Here is a 19374-nt window from a genome sequence, read left to right as displayed (position 1 = left end):
GAGCAGCGAGCAGCGAACAGTGAGCAGTGAGCAGTGAGCAGTGAGCAGTGTGAAAGCAGAGCAATTTGGGCAGCAGTGAGAGCAGCGAGCAGCGAACAGTGAGCAGAGCAATTTGGGCAGCAGTGAGAGCAGCGAGCAGCGAACAGTGAGCAGTGTGAGCAGTGAACAGTGAGCAGAGCAATTTGGGCAGCAGTAAGAGCAGCGAGCAGCGAACAGTGAGCAGTGTGAAAGCAGGGAGTTTTTATGCAGCGGAAGTATTGAGCAGCAAGCAAGCAACAACAAATGCATTCAAACATGACAAAGGAACTAGAAATTTAAGAACATGTGGAGACAAATGATTTAGGACAAGTGAAAATTGCCTCATCCTCCACAAGCACGTGGCAACAAGAAGTCCAAAGGAAAAACCATTGATGATTTTGCCTTATATAGTCCCACATCCACACCTCTCACCTGGTCATCTGATCTTTATGTGAAAGAATTGTTAAATGCAAAACAAAGGTTGGAGGTTTTAGAAGCTAAAGGGCAGGAAAGAGATCATAAAATTCATATAATAACGGCTGAGAACAAGGTGTTAGCAGAAAGCAATAAAATTTTAGAAGAACAAGTGGCATTGCTATAGGAAGCTCTCCTGATAGGGAAGATAGAATGGCAACGCATGAAAGCGGATGTGCAAAATGTAAAGAAATCTGTAGTGGAAAGTACAGAGGTGGTGAATGTGAAATCATCCCAGGATAAAGGGAAAATGATTGTCCAAATAAACAACCATGACGAGAACGCAAGAGAAGAAATGAAAGAAGATTCCACCAAAGTTTCCAAAACTTGGGCTCAAGTTATTAGCAATTCTGCTAATAAGGAAGGAGAAACAAATATTCAGGTTGACAACATGCAAGATAGTGAAGGCAAGGAAAGACAAAATAGGGCAGCAAACATAATTATTAAAGGGGTGAAAGACTATGGAAAAAATGAATGTACTCTTGACCTTGCAAGAGACTTCTTGAAAGACAAGTTGCTATGGCAAGGACAAATATGCCAAGCATGGAGGGTGGGTAAGTTTAACGGGGAGAGAGCCAGGCCCATAAAAGTCATTATGCCTAGCTTGCGTGATAAATATATTATTCTAAGCAAGAAGCATCTCTTGAGGGGTTCTCGTTTTTTCCTAGAAGAAGATTTAACTGTAAAACAACAGGAGGAAAGAAGAGAGGAAATTTTAAAGGTTAGGGCAGCAAGAGATGAAGGAAAGAGAGCATGGATTTATAAAGGCAAAGCTGTGATAGCGCAATTTGGACCTCCTTCTAGAACAGAGCAGCAAGATGGTAATAAAGAAGAGGCAACAAACTCTTCAACAGGAAATCAGAAAGAAAGGTCAGTATGGGAAAACAGGGACAAAGACTCAAATGTGAGTCTTGCACGTCAAAATAAATAGCAATCAAGTCGTACCCAGGTTTCCTTGAGATTAGTTTGTTGGAACTGCAGAGGTTACCCATGGAAACGAGGACCTGGGTTAGGGCCTATTGCGGAAAATAGAGACATAATTTGCCTCATAGAAACACATGAGCATGAAGGGTGCAAGACACCTTTGTTTGAAGGATACTGGAAGATGGAAATGTGGAACAAGGCAGCAGGGAATGGCAAAGGGCACGGGGGTATCATGGTTTTAGTAAGGGAGAAAGAAGGTCGTCTCATTCAGTTAGAAAAAGAAGACTCAAATAAGCAATTCATTTGGTTTAAAATATCAGAAAATGGAAACCACATCAGAATTGCAGCATGCTATTTTGCGCCACAGGTCTCAAAAATCTACAAAGGTAGAGGGCTTGACCACAAAGATCCATTTGCAACTTTAAAATCGGATATTGCAACATATTCTCAGCTAGGTGAAGTCCTTATAGTGGGTGATTTCAATGCTAGGACTGCAAGTGAGCAAGCTAGCATTCTTTGTTGTAAAGATGATTGTGACCCTATTTGGCTTACAGAAGAAAGCAATCATCAGTGGGAAAGAATTTCAGAGGACAAGGGCTGCAATCTCTTTGGTGAACAATTGCTTACTCTATGTGGGGCCTTTGATTTAGTCATTTGTAATGGCTTGACTAGATGGGTAAAGTCCAGTAATTTCACTTGCAATACTTACAATGGAGCAAGTGTGGTAGATTATGTAATTTTCTCGCATGGTTTGTGTGAGAAAATGGAAGAAGTTTTGGTTGGAGATCAACTGTGGGATTTGAAATCAGATCACAAGCCAATTTATTTATGTTTCTCTTGGATTGGAAAGAAAAAATTAGAGTCAAAAATTCAGCATGTCCAACAAAATCTCCGACAGGGCAGAATTCTTTTGACCCCAGAAAATTGTAATACCTTCAAAATGACGCTAGAGAGACTCTTTGAGAAGGAGAAAATTACAATTCACAACTTTCATAGTCATGAATTAACACATTTAATTCAATGCGCACTTGCAAAGTGCAAAAGAACAAAAATTAAGAAGTCTGAAACAAATTGCTTTCCGGTTAATGCTTGGTTTGACAAGGAATGCAAAAAGGCAAGGAGAATGTGGAAAGAGTCAAACAAGGATAACATAAAGCTCAAATCTTACAAGCATTTATTAAGCAAGAAAAACGCTGATTTCATGGTTTCAAGAAGGGAAGAACTAATCTTCCTTGGGAAAAATAATCCCAAATTATTTTGGAAGGAGCTCCAACCGAAAAATATACAAATTGGAAATAATATTACAGCTTCTAAATGGTTTGACTATGCAAGACAACTCTATGAGTAGGTTCCCAAGGTTGACCCTCCCCCCTTGTTCAACACTGATACTAAACTCTTCACGGTACAAGAGGTAGAGATGGGTATCAAGAAGTTGGGTGTTGGAAAAGCAAAAGACTTAGCTGAACTCCAAGCAGAATATCTAAAGTGGGGCTCAAAGATTCTTGCACCTCACATTACAAAAATCTTCAACAACATCATACAACAAGGGCTCCCCGCAGATTGGACAACTAGTCTGGCAATACCTCTTTTCAAGAGCGGCGACATCAATAATCCCACCAATTATAGGACCATCATGATAAACCCTTTGTTTGCAAAGCTATTTGGAAGCATGCTAGAAAACAAAATTAGCAAGTGGGCAGAAGAAAGAAATAAGCGTGCTAAAGGGCAAGCAGGTTTTAGACCTAAGCATTCCACAGTTGATCATTGCGTAACTTTAAGGCACATCATTAAAAAAGTTTGGGAGAAGAAGGAAGAAGTCTTTTGTTGCTTTGTTGATTTCAGAAAAGCGTTTGACTCGGTTCCTAGGGATAAACTTTGGCAAAGAATGGAGGAACTTGGGGTTCCTAAACATTTGAGAGCAATTGTGCATAGGCTGTATGAAGAGGTGAAAGTCAAAATTAGAACTTCAACAGACATTTCTGAAAGTTTTAGAAGCGATATCGGGGTCAAGCAAGGTTGCCACTATCTCCTACCCTTTTTGGTTTATATATCGACAAGCTTGAGGAGTGGTTAAATTCGCAAGGGGGTGATGGTATCTATTTGTGCAAGTTTGTTATAAGGCTTCTTTTGTATGCGGATGACCTTATTCTGATTGCTAAATCGGCTCTTGATTTGCAAGAGCACTTACTATCCCTTGAGCATTTTTGTAGAAGTGTGGGGATGCAAGTCAATATCAGCAAAACGAAAGTAGTGGTCTTCTCTAAGAAAAGAAAACATAACCAACATAAGTTCTACTTTGAAGGCAACATTCTGGAAGAAGTTGCGGATTACAAATACCTCGGAATTGACTTCAACAAAAATCTAAGCTGGGATGGTTGTAGAAAGAAAAGAACTTTGGGGGGTTGGAAAGCATTTTATGCTTTTCAAAATAGGTGTAGAGAGGCAGAGTTATGGGACTGGAAGACCACTCAAACTCTTTTTGGGCTTCTAGTGATTCCAGTGATTCTATATGGTTGTGAACTGTGGGCTAGCAGTACTTCCGACATGCAGTGGAGACAAATTGAGAAAATTCAGAAGCGTTTGATTACAAACAAATTTAAGATTAAAAGTGCAATTCCTTATGATATCTTGTTAAGTGAAACGAGGACTGCTCCTATTGAAGCAATTGCTATGGTGTGAGTCATAAGGTATTTAAAAAAAATTGAGCAAATGGAAGAGGGTAGATGGCCTAAGGTTGTCTTTAATGATAGATTGTGCAAGAGCAAAAAAACTTGGATGCAGCAAAATAACAAATGGTTTAGTAAATGGGATATTTGCTTGAACGCGTGCCCCATAAACAGCAAAGAGATAAAAGCTTTTGTTATGGAAAAGTTCCACAAACGTACTTGGGAGAAGGAGCTAGGAAGAAAGAAAAATTACTATATTGAAGTGTTTAATCCCACTCATAATCATCAACCAAAAGCATACATAGAGGCCAATATCTCTTGGAGAGCCAAAAGGCCAAAGGAAGTGTGGGAGGAAAGGGTATGCATTTTTTGTTCTTCTGGAAAAGTGGAAACAGAAAAACATTTCATTTTAGAATGTGAGGCCTTTAAAGACAACAGGGAAAGTTATGCAGATACGTTGGTAGCTAGCTCTTGGGATAATCTATTTAATGAGGGGTTTGTCGAGAAGATGGGGGCATTTATTGTGAAGCTTCACAAAAAAAGGGCCGAATACATCAAGCAGATGAAGAAGCAATCTGTCCCATAGGCTATCTTTAGCCTCGTAGACGTCAAAATAATTTCTTTCTTCTTTCTTTCTTTCATTATAAAATAGGGCGGGCCTTCCCACGGGTCCACCTTGGTATCCTTATCGCATGTGTTGGTTCCACGACATGTCCACTATACACAACGACGATTATAAACAAAACACTCAACATATATAAACTAGCAATTGTCCCAAAAGGTACAAAGAGAGGCCGATAGGATTATTAAATTGGAATTGTTGAATTTTTCTAGCAGAGATGTTTGTTCAAGCCAAAGACTATATCCAGAATACTGAAACCATGATCGAAGACACAAAAGAATGATCAAACAGAACACATGCCAACTTATAAGACAAAACACATCATAGACTCTCTAGCTCATGATGATGAATGCAGATGGAAATCAGTGCAGAAGGCCACCCCATATAGTCATGATCGAAGCCAAGAAGCAGAAAAACCCATTCATAGATACAACAATAACGTGCACGCCAGGAGCTATGACAGTCCAATGATCTGACAAGTTTAAAGCATGGGAAAATCAACCCTCAAGAAGCCACAAATAACTTCGCAATAAAATATAAAATATAAAAGCCTGCATGCCGCCTTCTTCATTTAAGAGTCTTCAGGGCTGGAAACAAATCATTACCTATTTTCCAGAGAATTCATAGTAAGATTAGAATTGGCTATACCACAGTATGAAGTCAGCCCTGCTGAGACAGATAAATGTACATTGAGAAATCTTACCTCCAAATCCTGGAATAATCGCAAATTGAAGTTCTGGAAACCCAAGTTGCGCTTTTGGGGTTGAAATACGAGCATGACAAGACTGCGTAAATTAAATACATCCATGATAACTCAAAACATGTAAGTTCCCAAAATTCCCCTTCCAAAACATAAAATTACAAGAGATGGACAATCATTGCCACATACCATTGCTAATTCTAATCCACCACCAAGTGCAAGCCCTTGAATAGCAGCTACGGAAGGTTTCTTAGCCTCTATAACAACACCAAAAGGCCAAAAAGGTCAGAGCCAGAAAAAGGTTCCATCCTAAAAACACATAGAATCATTTTCCAAACTTTCAGGGGTGCTTAAACATCCATCAGAATCTTAATTTTTTTATGTTAACAATATCAACATATCCAGCTACGTATTACAATACAGGAAAACATGTAGCATCCTTTACCAATACATTGATGAGTTCCTACCTATGCTATAAGAATGCTACTTTTAACTATACCATCAAATCCAACTATACTCTACAATAAGCCTAGGTATCCATATTTTGGCACATTCCTAGAAAAGCTCAAAATGTGAAGGGTATGATAATGTTTCGCTTTATAGTATTCAAATTGCACATGGAAAATAACGATATAGCAAAATGTCTTTTACAAAAATTGGTAATGTTTTTTGAAATGACAAGTCAAAGTAAAAGCAGCATTCCTCTATCTTATACATTATTTGTGGATTTGATAATAGCTAACATTCCTGAGATACAGGACCCCCACTTCAGCCATACATATCACCGACAACTTGCAACTTTAGTGAAAACAAAAAAAAGCAACATATATAACAAACGCCTACCTTCAATAGTATTGATCATAAGATCAACAGAAACTCTACCCAAATGCTACAAGTTCCCTGCTAGATACACAATTACAGAGAATTGAATATGAGCAAACATGGAAACCTTTGAAACAATCTGCAACAGAATTTGAATTTTGTATGAAAACTTAGTTTGGCATACCAGTCTGTTGTACTTCCTGGAGAACGTTGATGTCAAAACCACCTGAGAATTTCCCTCCATTACCTAACAATGCCAAAACAGAGACATAGACATGAAATCATCTCGCTTTTTGAACAGAAGCATTTACATCTCTCTATATATATGAATATATATAAAGATTTATAACACCATTGAACATTTAGTACAGTTTCCATCCCTTCTGCAAACTGCATTCATATCACTATCACTATTATAATCAAACAATCCTTCAAAATTTGATTGCAACCGACAACTTCAAAACATGCATACCAGTGACAACAATGGCCTTAACATCATTTCTCCTCATTGCTTTGTCATATTTTTCTTTCAAGCCTGCAAGAACTGTAAATAAAACCAATTGAATGGTTACTACAGATATTAAGTTAAATGATGACACATATGCTAATCCATTACTTACACCAAGATATCAACACACAAATGCGTATGTCATTAAGCCTTCTCTTTCAATGAACATAAAATTATGACGTAGTCAATTACTTACTGGACAGTAATATGATGAATTTGGTAAGGTTGACCTATGATTTGGAATTGGTATGTGCAAGGTTCACCGAAAGTTTGTTCTTGAAATTTATTACAACGATGAATGGTTCTATGTTATGATGATCTTGATAATGCTGATCTACAATCTAGAATCTGCATTATGAGATTCCCTAATGGAAAGAGCTCTTTCTTGAAATTAATTATCACAATTAAGGGTTCAACCAATTAGTAATATGTATTTGTTCTAGATATCGCTCTAACTTTTACGCTATGCATTCCACATTATGTATTTCTCGTAATCAACTATGCTTTTATTGCAAGACTTGAATATCCTTTCTTTCCATAGGCTTATCAGCATATTTCATTACTCATTTTCACAACAAAGAATGTCCAAGATAGTTCTCGTTTTTCTAACTATGCTCATAATCTTTAATCTCAAAATCACATCTCTGATTGCAAAGGTGTCATCAGGCTGACCTGATTTTATGTTTGTACTCTCTTTTCTCATTAACAAGACTTCAGAGTCCCATATTTTTTTTAACACCTCCTTCTAAAGATTCTTTAAAAGCTGATAGTTTGCATTAACTTGCAAGTCAATCTCAGGATTAGATCAAGCAAGCATCCATAAAAATGAAGATGACTCTGACAAGAGTAGACTCCTCAATTACTTTAAGCTTTGCCCACTCTATCCAAAATTTGCCAAAAAAAGTGAGAATTCAGTACAACTTCTACAATGTAATGCTAGTTTGGCCAAAAAGCAGCTTCTTCAGAAAAACAAAGAAGCATGAGAAATTTAAAGAATGTTGCCAGACTATTCTAATTCGTCTGAGTCAAATTTCCAAGTTCAACTCTGTTCTTTGAGGAAACCAAATCTAACTTGACCTCGAGTTATATATTCAGAGTCAAGGTCACAGGCGAGTCCAACTGATTCAATAAGTTCTGACTTTCAAGTGATGTTTCAGACTTTGCCATCTCTATCTAAAAGATAGAGAGAACCCAAAAAGACACTCGTTGTGTTTGTTTTTCTAACCTAATTTGACAGCAACCAACCAACAAACCTGTGTCACCTATCGAGAATCCATAGCATTTCAAGTGTGTGTATGTATATAAAATATAAAATGAGTTGTCTTTAATATTCCCGTTTTATAGCTGTCATAAATACTTGTATTAATCAAAAACACATTTTCTCCCCCGAAGCTATTTTTTCCTTTGTTGAGCTATGGTCTAGAGGTCGAGACAGGGAAGTCACCACAATAACAACCCAGGTTCAAACCGCAGTTGGAATAGAGCCCCACTCGTGTATGAATCGGCGAAGATTTACAGCACCCGCATTAATAGAGGCTTTATGGGATGAAGTTGGGATTTATTGCTCCCAACAGACCATAAAAAAGTGTTTACCCCTGCCCAGAAAAAGTAAATTTAGTGTATTTTTTACATTCCCAAATCAATTGACAAGTTTTTCCAGAGTTCGAATTAACTCTTGATATTGGGAACCTGTGTAGACCTAAGAAATCGTATAAAAGGCCAATCCCTCGGTTGGTTCAGCTGCTCTCGGTAGGTGTTACGCTGGCCCAGGCCTGATCACTAAGCCACCTCCGTAAGTAGCTTGGTTGCTCCACAATATTTTTTGGATAATTTATACTTGTCTGTGCACTCTAGGGTATGTCTGCCTAAAACTATATATTTCTTGTAAACCTACGCTTATGGTTTAGCCACAGTTTTTTAGAATATAAATTAGTGACAAGGTACATATTGTGCAAATTCGGAAGTACCTCAAGCGACTCAAAGATCCTTATAGTCTTACAGTACCGTCAAAACATCAATGAAATAAGAACATTTGCCAACCATTCCCAATACTGATCCTACCCATTAAGAGATGTGGTTCAATCAAGGAAATTGCCATGTATTTCGCTCACTTAATTTACCCTTTGCAGACCCTTTTTAAAGGCTGACTGGACTCCTTATGGCTTTGTAATAATTTTTTATAAGTGGTTCATATTAGTAGGCCTTGGAGGCATCGACATAAAGTGCCCACACTTAGGGCAGGCAGTGTGAGACCCATCACTTGGAAGCAGTGTGCTTCTTTTGTGAATCTTGTGCATAATTCATGATATATTAACTATTTTCTGAACAATGCACAATTTTTTTTTTAATATGCTATATTCGGGTGTACTCACTGTGCTTGTGCATTTTTGCACATTATAGGGAATCACTTTCATTAAACATATGTTGAATAGCAGCCATTGCATATAACGAACACGCTATTCAAACACTATGTATAGCTATTGAATCTGAAAGTTCACACATTCCTTCAGTCCAGGCATCTAGAAGAACTATCTGGGGCCAAGCTCATGTTTGTAATAACAGCTATCTGGGTCCTCCCTCTTGTCAGAAACAGGACCCTGAAAACAGCATCCAGACCATAACAACAATCAGATTCCATCAGTCACACAACTGTGGCCAGATTGCAGACTATCATGGGCAGTTTCTATTTATTTGCAGCCTGACCAACCCATCTAAATGCAACGATCTGCAGAAAGAGGAGTAATTCAATTCCCATTTTCTTTTCGTACAAAGTTACAAAGAGGCAAATGGAGTATGATGTGCAAGGGGAAAGAATGTGGGCAGTTTCGATATAATTTTAGCCTTACCAACCCATGTAATTTCATGGACTGCAAGGAAGGGCTTTGAATGACCTCGCCTCCTACCTATCCTTAGGTGTGCACAATCAAAATTTTCTCTGAAAATGTGTGCTCATACCATGTTTTGTCTAATAGTATTGTTAGTATGTCAGTTTCTTAAGCAGCACACATGCAGAATTCAGAGTAGAATGACATGGATAGGCCTCCACAATATTTTTTGGATAATTTATACTTGTCTGTGCACTCTAGGGTATGTCTGCCTAAAACTATCTATTTCTTGTAAACCTACGCTTATGGTTTAGCCACAGTTTTTTAGAATATAAATTTTAACTGTTTTTGTGCAAAAAAAGAGCAAGTTTAACACAAAGAAACTGTATAGAAGATTGTGTGTTCGTAAAAGATGTTAGAACCTCAAAGGTACTGATCAAATCAAAATGACAGGTCTTAAATATAAACCAAAATATGCAGAATCTGGAAAGGTATCTCAAAGTCTTGTTGATTCCATACTTTAATTTCTTTGATTATTTTGTCATTTTATGCTCCCTATTCTTCAATCTCACGCTGATTGATGATCCTTGATACTGCTTCCCTTAAAGTTTTTGGATTTGGTAAATTAAATTCCTCAACAATATCATAGTCATAATCCAAAATCTCATTGCAAAGTTGGATGATACTTTTAATCCATTCTTGAATTTCTGTAAAATCATATTTTCTTTGCCCTAATGAGGCAAACATAAGTTTTACATTTTTCTTCGGAACCTTTTCAATATTTTCTGGGTTGAACTGTTTTTCCCAATCCAGGATTAAGATGAATCTTTGCTTGATATTCTTGTCTTGTACCATTAGAGACTCAATCATGTCACTTAGATGAACAATATATTGATAATATCTATATATTTTGTCTAGCTGCATATAAAACTTAATCTGATTCTTTTGTAGTAATTAATTAACCTGCAAGGCCTGTTGTTTGAACATAATCATACTTTAACCAACTTCCTGATTTTTTCTTACATGCAACTGAAGAGTTTCAACCTGTTGTTTTAATGCGGAAGAGATTATCTCTATTTTACTTTCATCTTCTTCATTTAAAATTCTGATCTAATCCTCATTATCGTTTCTTATATTTGCAACTTGTTGAGCATATTTGCTCTCCATTTCTGCCAATTTATTCTATGATTCATTTTAACAATTTAACCTTTCTGTATTGAAATCCTCCACTAACTATTGCTGAGATATTGAAAAACCTTCTCTGAGAGTGGCATAATGTGTTTGCCACTATTCTTCATTAAATATTCTACTTTTCTCCAATTCAACTTCCAGTTCTTTGATTCTCCAAACTTTCTGATCATAATCAATAGAAAGTCCACTCACTACATTTTGTTGGTAATAAAAATAGGAACCAAGAGCTTGAGTGGATTCTTGAACTTTTTCCTTCGGATCGCCAATAGCCTACCAACTGAACTTTTTCCTGGTCCTTTTCACAACCAATTTGGTTTGAGAATTTTAATAATTAGTGAGAGATGACACTGTGTCAACTTCAAATAATGGTTTGAAAATATATACTATTAGTGGAATACTAGTTGAAAAAGGTGTTACTAAAACATTTGGAGATAAATCTTCAGAGAATACTCTGGAGTTTGGAAAGACTTCAAATCTATTTTATAGTTTTCTGGCACTGTTGGTGTTGAAGTAAGATAAATTTCTTTATTGATACTGTCTGCAGCTTTTTGAACATCCTTAATCTCTTTAACTGATTCTTTTTCTTCTTCCACCTAGGCAGTATCTTTTCTTGATTATATTTCCAACTGATTTGTTTGTTATGGTGAGTCAACATCAATAATTAGTGTCTCCTGTGTCCTTTCCGGATCACGCCAATACAGTGGATGACTTTAAAGTTTATTTTAATCAATGTTCTGTTTTTCATATTGCGCGAATTTTTGTATATGTGAATAGAATGCTTTTTGATTTTAGAATAACATTAGCGTTGCAAAATTTTAGTTTAAAATAACTCTAATTCGCAACCGTATTTTTCAACTCTACTGAAAAGTGTAGGGTTTTTATCTTATATACCCTTAATATAGAAAGCATTGCCTTCGTTTCGAAATTTGAGCAATTCTTTTGTCGGGTATCATTAGGTATCCTTTTCTAGCAAGATTGCACCGCCTTGGTTGCTCAACGCTGGTTTTTGGACAGTTCTGTTTTCTATTTCTATTTTTCGTCTTTATTCTGTCTTCGTCCCCATCCTCTGTCTAATAACTGTTATAGGATTTCTCAACTGCAATTATGTATCCAATTTTGAGAATAACTGACTGAAATTTAATATTTACCTTTTATCGTAACTCGCAATGAATGATATCGTTCTAAACCACTCAATGTTCCGCAAGCAACACACTGACCGAGAGCAGAGTATGATTTCATCCAATAGACACTTACTGAGTCTTCTTGTTGAAAGAGCTGAATATTTCTATTTCATTTTAGAAGAAACTTCGAGAAACACACCCTGAGGTCTAGGGATGCACTACATAACACGAACTTGCCGGTACTTACCTATTCTGCTAAAATGGCCCGGGATTTGTTGCCTGCCTCATCACTTTTCGATGTGCTATTCATTTGGCACATACAACAGCAGGGATAGAACCCTGATGTAAGGCTTAAAACTTTGTTGACCTCACAACTTACAAGTGAACCAAGTGCCTGCTTGCAAGAGCTGAATAGTTCTATTCTTGCTATTCTGAGGTTTTGTGTCATTACAAGCATGTTGAGATTATTTTTTGATGCATACGATTGACGTCTTGCAATATCTGTCTGACCAAATGCAAAAACCCTATGTGATTTGTGGACTTTGGACTCTGTGTCCAAGGATGTCCCCTTTACGAAATAAATATAGGCATTATAGACTTACAAAAGATAAATAGGTACAATGGTTGTTCTAATTCCTTAGAGAACCTTTTAACAATTCCAGAGCCCTGTAATTTACTTGTGGTTTCTGCGTTATTAATGACTTGCTTGTAATTGCCCTTGTTCAGCAGGGGCTTCGCGATGAAAGCACATCTTTACAAGTCCTAAAAGAACCTAGAAGAGCACAATAGGTAAACAAACTACTAACCTGGGCTGGTAGATCTGCCACCTATTCTTTTTCTTGTGGATAACACGAAACATGGGTCATCCGGACCATAACCTAACTTCCTAGAGGATAAGTAAAAACGCGAGACTTTTTTTCTTAGCACAAACATCTGGGCAATAGTACCTACAAACAGAGACACTTTACAGTTTACGTTGCAGCATCCGTGAGTCAATAAGGTCATCAGGATTTTCACCTGTTCTTGGATACAGTCTTTCTATAGAAGCCCACTTGGCAAGATTTGAACCTGAGTGAACCTGGTCTTGGATGCGGCTTCCGTACGGAAACCTGACTGCGGAGATTTAAATCTGGGTGATCGTTACAACAAGCGGAGCCAGCAAAAAACATAATAATTAAATCGGAGCCTTCTCTTTCCTTCTATTAAAGAAAGAGATCATGTCATCGAACATGAAATTAAGGACTGGAATAACCACATAGGGGTTGTTTTGAATATTTATCCTTCCAAATTTTGATGTCTCGAGACTGGCTAAAATTGCATTTGCATAGAAAAGTGTTTTTTCGACGTTTCCCTGTACCAACTTTCATTTACAAACCCGCATTGTATTTTAGACACCTGACATACTACAATTCATTGAAATACTCAGAGACTTTACTCCCGGGACTGCAATTAGTGAAAAAATAAACAAAAGTTGCGAATGGCTGATGCAATTTCATACTTGAGTGACAACCGCCTTTGCCTTCCAATCCGTGCGAAATCGGCTTCACGGTCTCAAACGACGCCCGCTCCGCTGCCATAACACCGATCTCCGCCTTCACCTTAACCTCATAATTCTCGGCGCTGTGAATAAACAGAAATCAGGACAGATGCTACCAAACGGACGGAAAGCAGGAAAAGCAGGAAGTTCTAAGGTCATGGAAGCACGGAAACCGCAGAACAGGGTTTCCAAAGCACAAATCTGTTGATCGTGCATCGCAGAACAGGGGTTTCAAGCCACGAATGTGTGCACCGCAAAACAGGGACCGCATAACTGGGTTTTCGAGAGTGTTGAGCAATAATGCTACCAAACAGGAAGTTCTCGGCGCTGTGAATAAACAGAAATCATGACAGATGCTACCAAACTGACGGAAAGCAGGAAAATCAGGAAGTTGCAGGACAGATGCTACCAAAGTGACGGAAATCAGGAAAATCAGGAAGTTCTCGGCGCTGAGAATAAAGAGAAATCACGACAGATGCCCGCGGAATATGGACGCCAGGTGTCAACCTGAGAACGAAAAGTATGACGAAAGTCTATTTCAAAGGAAGGCCTATCGGCCTAAACATATAATGAATGCATTTATAATTTGACCAATAAATAAAAGACCCCGCCAAAAATATGCTCAGTTAATTCACATATGGGGAGACATATGGGGAGTTCAGATCAAATGTTGGAAGTGATTTCGAGTCGCAAACTTGTGCAGAAAATATCGCCAAATTGCAGCCCGAAATATCTGGCGTTTCAAATCACTCTCATACAACAGTTGATATCAACTTCGGGCCTCACATGCAGGACCATTAACTAGCTCTTCACTACCCGAAAAATCTTAAAGGTCCGCCTCCTATCGAGGTTCCATGATCTTAGCACCTACGGTGCCTCTGCTTTGTGGATATTCTCCACATCCATGGCCTCCACTTGAAGAGGGGTGTGCAGTGCACTACCTTGGGGTCTATGGTCCAGCTACTATGCCTTTCCTCCCAACGCCCAAATCTCTCTCGGCTTTAATAATTGCACTCACCGCGGTTGAATATACATATGACGGGTACATACATTTATATAACCAACATAAATAAGCATGCACAACCCTTTAATTCAAAACCATTTCATTATGAATCTGCCGCCAAATAAGTTAACATCTCCAGAGTCTATGTTATACATTTAGCGAAAAGATATAACATATTCGGAGTGGTGTTACCACAATATATACATATAAATTTTTATTTTATGAAGAGAATTGCAATTATAAGTTGATCATTATCACCAAATCCCTATATTACAATCACCAATTATGAGAAAAATCGCGATTATTATCATGGCACAACTCAATGCGCACGTTAAGTTGTGAAAAGTGTTGCCTCCATGGCTGACAAACAATAACTCGTGCTGCCAAGTAACTACGCGATGGAAACAACAAGAAGCCACCAACTTAAACTTATCATGTTTACGAGCTTCACCGCCTCTCTCATCAACACATCCGCCAATTTCAAGCCCAACAATATATACATAAATCGTGAAGACGTGGACCCTCTGCTTGGCATAGAATATTATGCCAAAGAATTAATGGTGGGCCCCATGCCAAGATCAACGACTACTAAGAGGTTACCAGCCCGTCGGGTTAAGAAGAACCTTCTTTCTATTGAGGAATCTACTTGGCGATTGAAAAGCAAAGCGACTTGGATAAAGGATGGAGATCGCAATACCAGATTCTTTCGCAACATAAACTCCATGTGGGAGATTATGTTTGAGTACGGTCAAACTCATCAATCAAAAGGAATTTGTAATGTTGTTGTACATTACTATCAAAAGGCATATGACATGAATGACAATATAATGGCTAAAGATCTAATTTGGGGGATAGAACCTTATTCGACTATGTACGAGGACGAACAAAATGATGATTTCTACAAGGAAGTCACGAAGGAAGAACTACTGAATGTGCTAAAATATTTTAAGAGTGATAAAAGTCTGGGTCCTGATGGATGGATGATAGAACTCTTTACACATTTTTTTAATTTTTAAAAAAATATTTACTGGGCATGGTGGAAGAATCCAGGACCACGGGCTTTATACATCAACATATCACCTCTACATACATCGCCCTCATTCCAAAGAACAGAAATGCAAAAAGTTTCTCGGAGTTCAGGCCTATATCCCTGTGCAACATTATATACAAAATCATTTCAAAGACTATTGCAGGCAGAATGCGCAATACTCTTTCGCGCTATATCTCACCAGAACAACATGGCTTTCTCCAAAACAGGCTCATCCATGATGCTGTTGCAAATACATAGGAGAGTATGCACACGATCCACACCAAGAATCTAAATGCGGCTATTTTTTAGATTGACCTGAGGAAGGCATATGATTGCCTGGATTGGGGCTTCCTTAGGTGCGTCCTTATCAAAATTGGACTAAGACCTAGATGTATAGATTGGATAATGGCATGTGTGGACAATGTAAATTATGTTGTCATAATAAATGGTTATCCAACAAAATATTTCCGGGTTACTAGAGGTTTGCGTCAGGGATGCTCACTCTCCCCCCTTCCCTTCATTCTGGCGATGGATAACCTAAGTCTGCACATAAAAAGAGCGGTTCTGGAGGAACAGTTCTAGCCACTGAATATGGGAAGCAACATCAACTCTCACACAGTGTTTTGTCGATGTTAATTTTAGGTATGTTCTATGCTTAGAGCAATTTATTTCAATTTTCACAGTTAGTTCCAATATCTTTTCCAAATTAGCAATCACATTAGTATTAAAGTAAACTGCAAATAGAACATAAACATAAATCGCAAAAGACAAGCCAAAACAAGGGGACACAAGATGTGGCACTAGCCAGGGACAAACCCCAATGTGGGGAAACCCTTGATCAATTCTTCTTTTATGTTCTTCAAAGTTCAGCAGAGAGAGAGAGATAGTACATTTACAATAGAAGTCAACACTTTGACTTATCTAGGTATGAGCATATATCATCTCCTATCATGATGATACATGAGATCAGTTGAAGACATTCTACTTCAACTGATTCTCCAAGGTGACAGCTTCACCTAACATAGTGTTGCAACTTGTACTCATGTTGCACCTGTCACTATGCTGCACCTAGTCACTGAGATGCTCCCATCTACTCCCATCATCATGCTGCTCCTTACTAATATGCCCATCATCATGTTGTCTCATTCATCATCATGCTACCCCTTACTAATATGCCCATCATGTTGCGTCATGATATGAGACTGTTCATCCTTATCATTCTCATTATGTTGAGATTGTAACCATCATAAACATTACTACTTATGATCCTTGTCATTGTGACTGCATATTATTATGTTGAGCAAGTGCACGGTACTGATATTCATATTGAGATCACAGATCCAAATACTGAGCTTATTCAAGTATGAGAATCATTGTCATTATGGAAACTCATTCCATCAACATGGTTCTATAGAGATAGTATGCTAAGAGTGTAGATCCATTTCTGGCAATCCTAACCAATATAGTTCATAATGTCGAGGCTATTACAGGGATCATCTTTAGGATCAATGACCTTGACAGAGATTCCCTTGATTGCGACTATATACATTGATTGCGGCTACAATAGTTCCTTCCTGCGGCCTCATTACCTTACTGCGACCACTTGCAGCTCCCTGCAGCTCTTCCTTATCACTGCAACTACCCTCTCCTTGATCACGGCTTCCTTAGTCTTAACTGTGGCTTCGTCATTTTCCCTTGACTGTGGCTTCTTCATTCCCTGTGACTTCGTCATTCCTCAAATGTGGCTTGCAGCTTCGTCATTCCTCAATTGCGACTACTATGGCTATATGCGAGTTTTGTCATACCTGTATAGCATATACATGTATCCAAACTTCAAGTGGAATGGTAGAGAGGAATGTGAAGTTATGTTGCGTGAACATGTCTCCTTGATTTGTTTTAAATGTCTCCATCTACATTCTATTGACCCATTTACTGTGTTTAGATTTTTTCATAAGCCTGCGGCTTACTGTGGCTAGGGCATCACCTGCGGCTAGGGCATCACTATGTCTAGGGCATCACCTGTGGCTAGGGCATCACCTGCGGCTAGGGCATCAGCTACTGCGGCTAGGGCATCATCTACTTAGCCCAACGTACTCTTAGTGTCTCTCTCCTTCACCAAAAACCCAAAGACGTGGAGAGGAGGAGATCACATGAAGAGTGTGTGTCTAAAATAACTTCAAGTCTTCTCCTATTTATACTAAAACGTAGATGATGAATAGACATGATTATTGGGCTTTTGAGCCTACTCAAGTTGCTCGCTGACTTGACAATTTGTCTTATAACACAAATAAATTCATAACTCCATGAATACTTAACGGAATCGGATGATCTTTGGATCAATCCCACACCTCTCGATGAGAGGGATCCAATAAAAATATTAGCTGCCATAAATAAGATGACCCACATGGAGTTTGGCCCTAGTTTCCAATTTTAACACTCCCTCTCAACTAGGGAGAACTCCATCCACTGATCCATATGTCCAACTGTACTATCTCTGTCATCAGTGCCCTGCACTACTCTGCTCTATTCTGCTCATCTCAAATCTGCTCTGCTCAACGCTACTCTGCTTTGCTCTGCTCATCTCTGCTCAGCTATGCTCTGTTCTGCTCATCTCAACTCTGCTCTGCTCAGCTCTGCTCTGCTTTGCTCTGGTCAGCTCTACTCATCTCTGCTCAGCTCTACTCTTCTCTGCTCAGCCCTACTCAGATCTGCTCTGCTCAACTCAGCTCTACTCAGCTCTGCTCTGCTCTGCGCAACTCTGCTCAACTCAGCTCTTCTCAGCGCAGCTCTGCTCAGCTCTGCTCAACTCAGCTCAGCTCTGCTCAGCTCAGCTCAGCTTAGCTTTGCTTAGCTCAGCTCTACTTTGCTCTACTAAACCATGAAAAAAAAGAATTGATCAAGAATGTCTCATACCATTCTCCACTGACCCGAAGTCAGTCTCAAAGTGTGTACCACTGGTCCCAAACCAGTCCTCTACTAACCCGAAGTCAATTTCAGAGTATGTACCACTCTCACTGATCCTAGACCAGTATCATTGATCCCAGATCAATGAAGATCATCCTAGCATAGGGAGCACGGTAGATACAATGATGCGTCCATTGGTACTACTATGGTCCCTACCCTCATTTCCCTGCTCATTGATCAGATGAGAGTTACTTGCCATGAGTCCCAGACTGCATGGGTAGGATGCATTGATAGGAGAACTAATCATCCTGTCCACTGGAGAACGAATCATCCTGTCTAGTGGTTGCCATGGAGAACTAATCATCCTGGTCTACAGGAGAACGAATCATCCCGTTCCACAATCGCCATGGAGAATGAATCATCCTGTCCCACAAGAGAACTAATCATCCTGTTCCACAATCACCATGGAGAACGAATCATCCTGGCCCACAGGAGAACTAATCATCCTGTTCCATAGTTGCCACAGAGGACGAATCATCCTAGCCCATAGGAGAACTAATCATCCTGTTCAGCGCACACCACCAGGGGAGGGTGAGTTGCCCTGTGGTCGTATGTTGCTCCAGTAAGAACCCCAAGCCCCTAGAGCTCCCAGAGCTCAATGTATGCAATATGCAGGATCCTTTTACAAGCGTCTTTCGACGACTCCAAGTCGTTCGGAAAATCACAAATTTGATCTTTCCTCGAGGCTTTGACAAAGGGTCTGCGACCTGTACATCAGTCTCAATGCGATGGAGCCTCCTTGCTCATCGACTTACCATATCCTAGATAAAGCAGTATCCGATGTCTATCTACTGGAGCAATCATCGAATACGGCATTCCTCCATAATCGAATCCCACCTCTGGTTGTCACAAAGAGTCATAGTGGTATTCATCATGTGTACAATGAGCGCACTTAAGAGCTTCTGCAACCATGCAGCTTCACACGAGATCATACTCGTAGCTATGTATTCAATCTCGGCAGTGCTTATA

General features: G+C 38.9%; 1 protein-coding gene across 5 annotated transcripts in view; it reads right to left on the bottom strand.

The window, feature by feature from the left end:
- Positions 1-14051, bottom strand: part of LOC149204406 (peroxisomal fatty acid beta-oxidation multifunctional protein-like) — a 29613-nt gene extending 15562 nt beyond the window's left edge. Inside the window, exons 1-7 of one of the 5 annotated variants that reach the window (XR_016252369.1) lie at positions 13370-14051; positions 6699-6761; positions 6411-6473; positions 6248-6304; positions 5594-5661; positions 5408-5489; positions 4325-5309 (exon numbers count right to left, since the gene is read on the bottom strand). Coding sequence is in view for 2 of the 5 variants with exons in the window: in XM_089394706.1 (XP_089250832.1) it covers positions 5067-5176; positions 5408-5489; positions 5594-5661; positions 6248-6266 (279 nt within the window). In the remaining 3 variants the exon portion in view is untranslated. Of the gene's footprint in view, positions 1-4318; positions 5310-5407; positions 5490-5593; positions 5662-5972; positions 6305-6410; positions 6474-6698; positions 6771-13369 lie in introns of those variants that run through there. The other 4 variants (XR_016252367.1, XM_089394706.1, XR_016252368.1 and 1 more) reach the window with 4 other exon arrangements.
- Positions 14052-19374: the final 5323 nt, after the last annotated feature.

The sequence above is a fragment of the Pinus tabuliformis genome, chromosome 1_2 (assembly GCF_031772625.1).
Source record: "Pinus tabuliformis cultivar Carrire ecotype Pingquan chromosome 1_2, CPIR1, whole genome shotgun sequence".
In the NCBI taxonomy this organism is placed as follows: Eukaryota; Viridiplantae; Streptophyta; class Pinopsida; order Pinales; family Pinaceae; genus Pinus; species Pinus tabuliformis.
The sequence above is the reverse complement of the archived record's forward strand: the minus strand, read 5'-3'. Positions and strand labels throughout refer to the sequence as shown.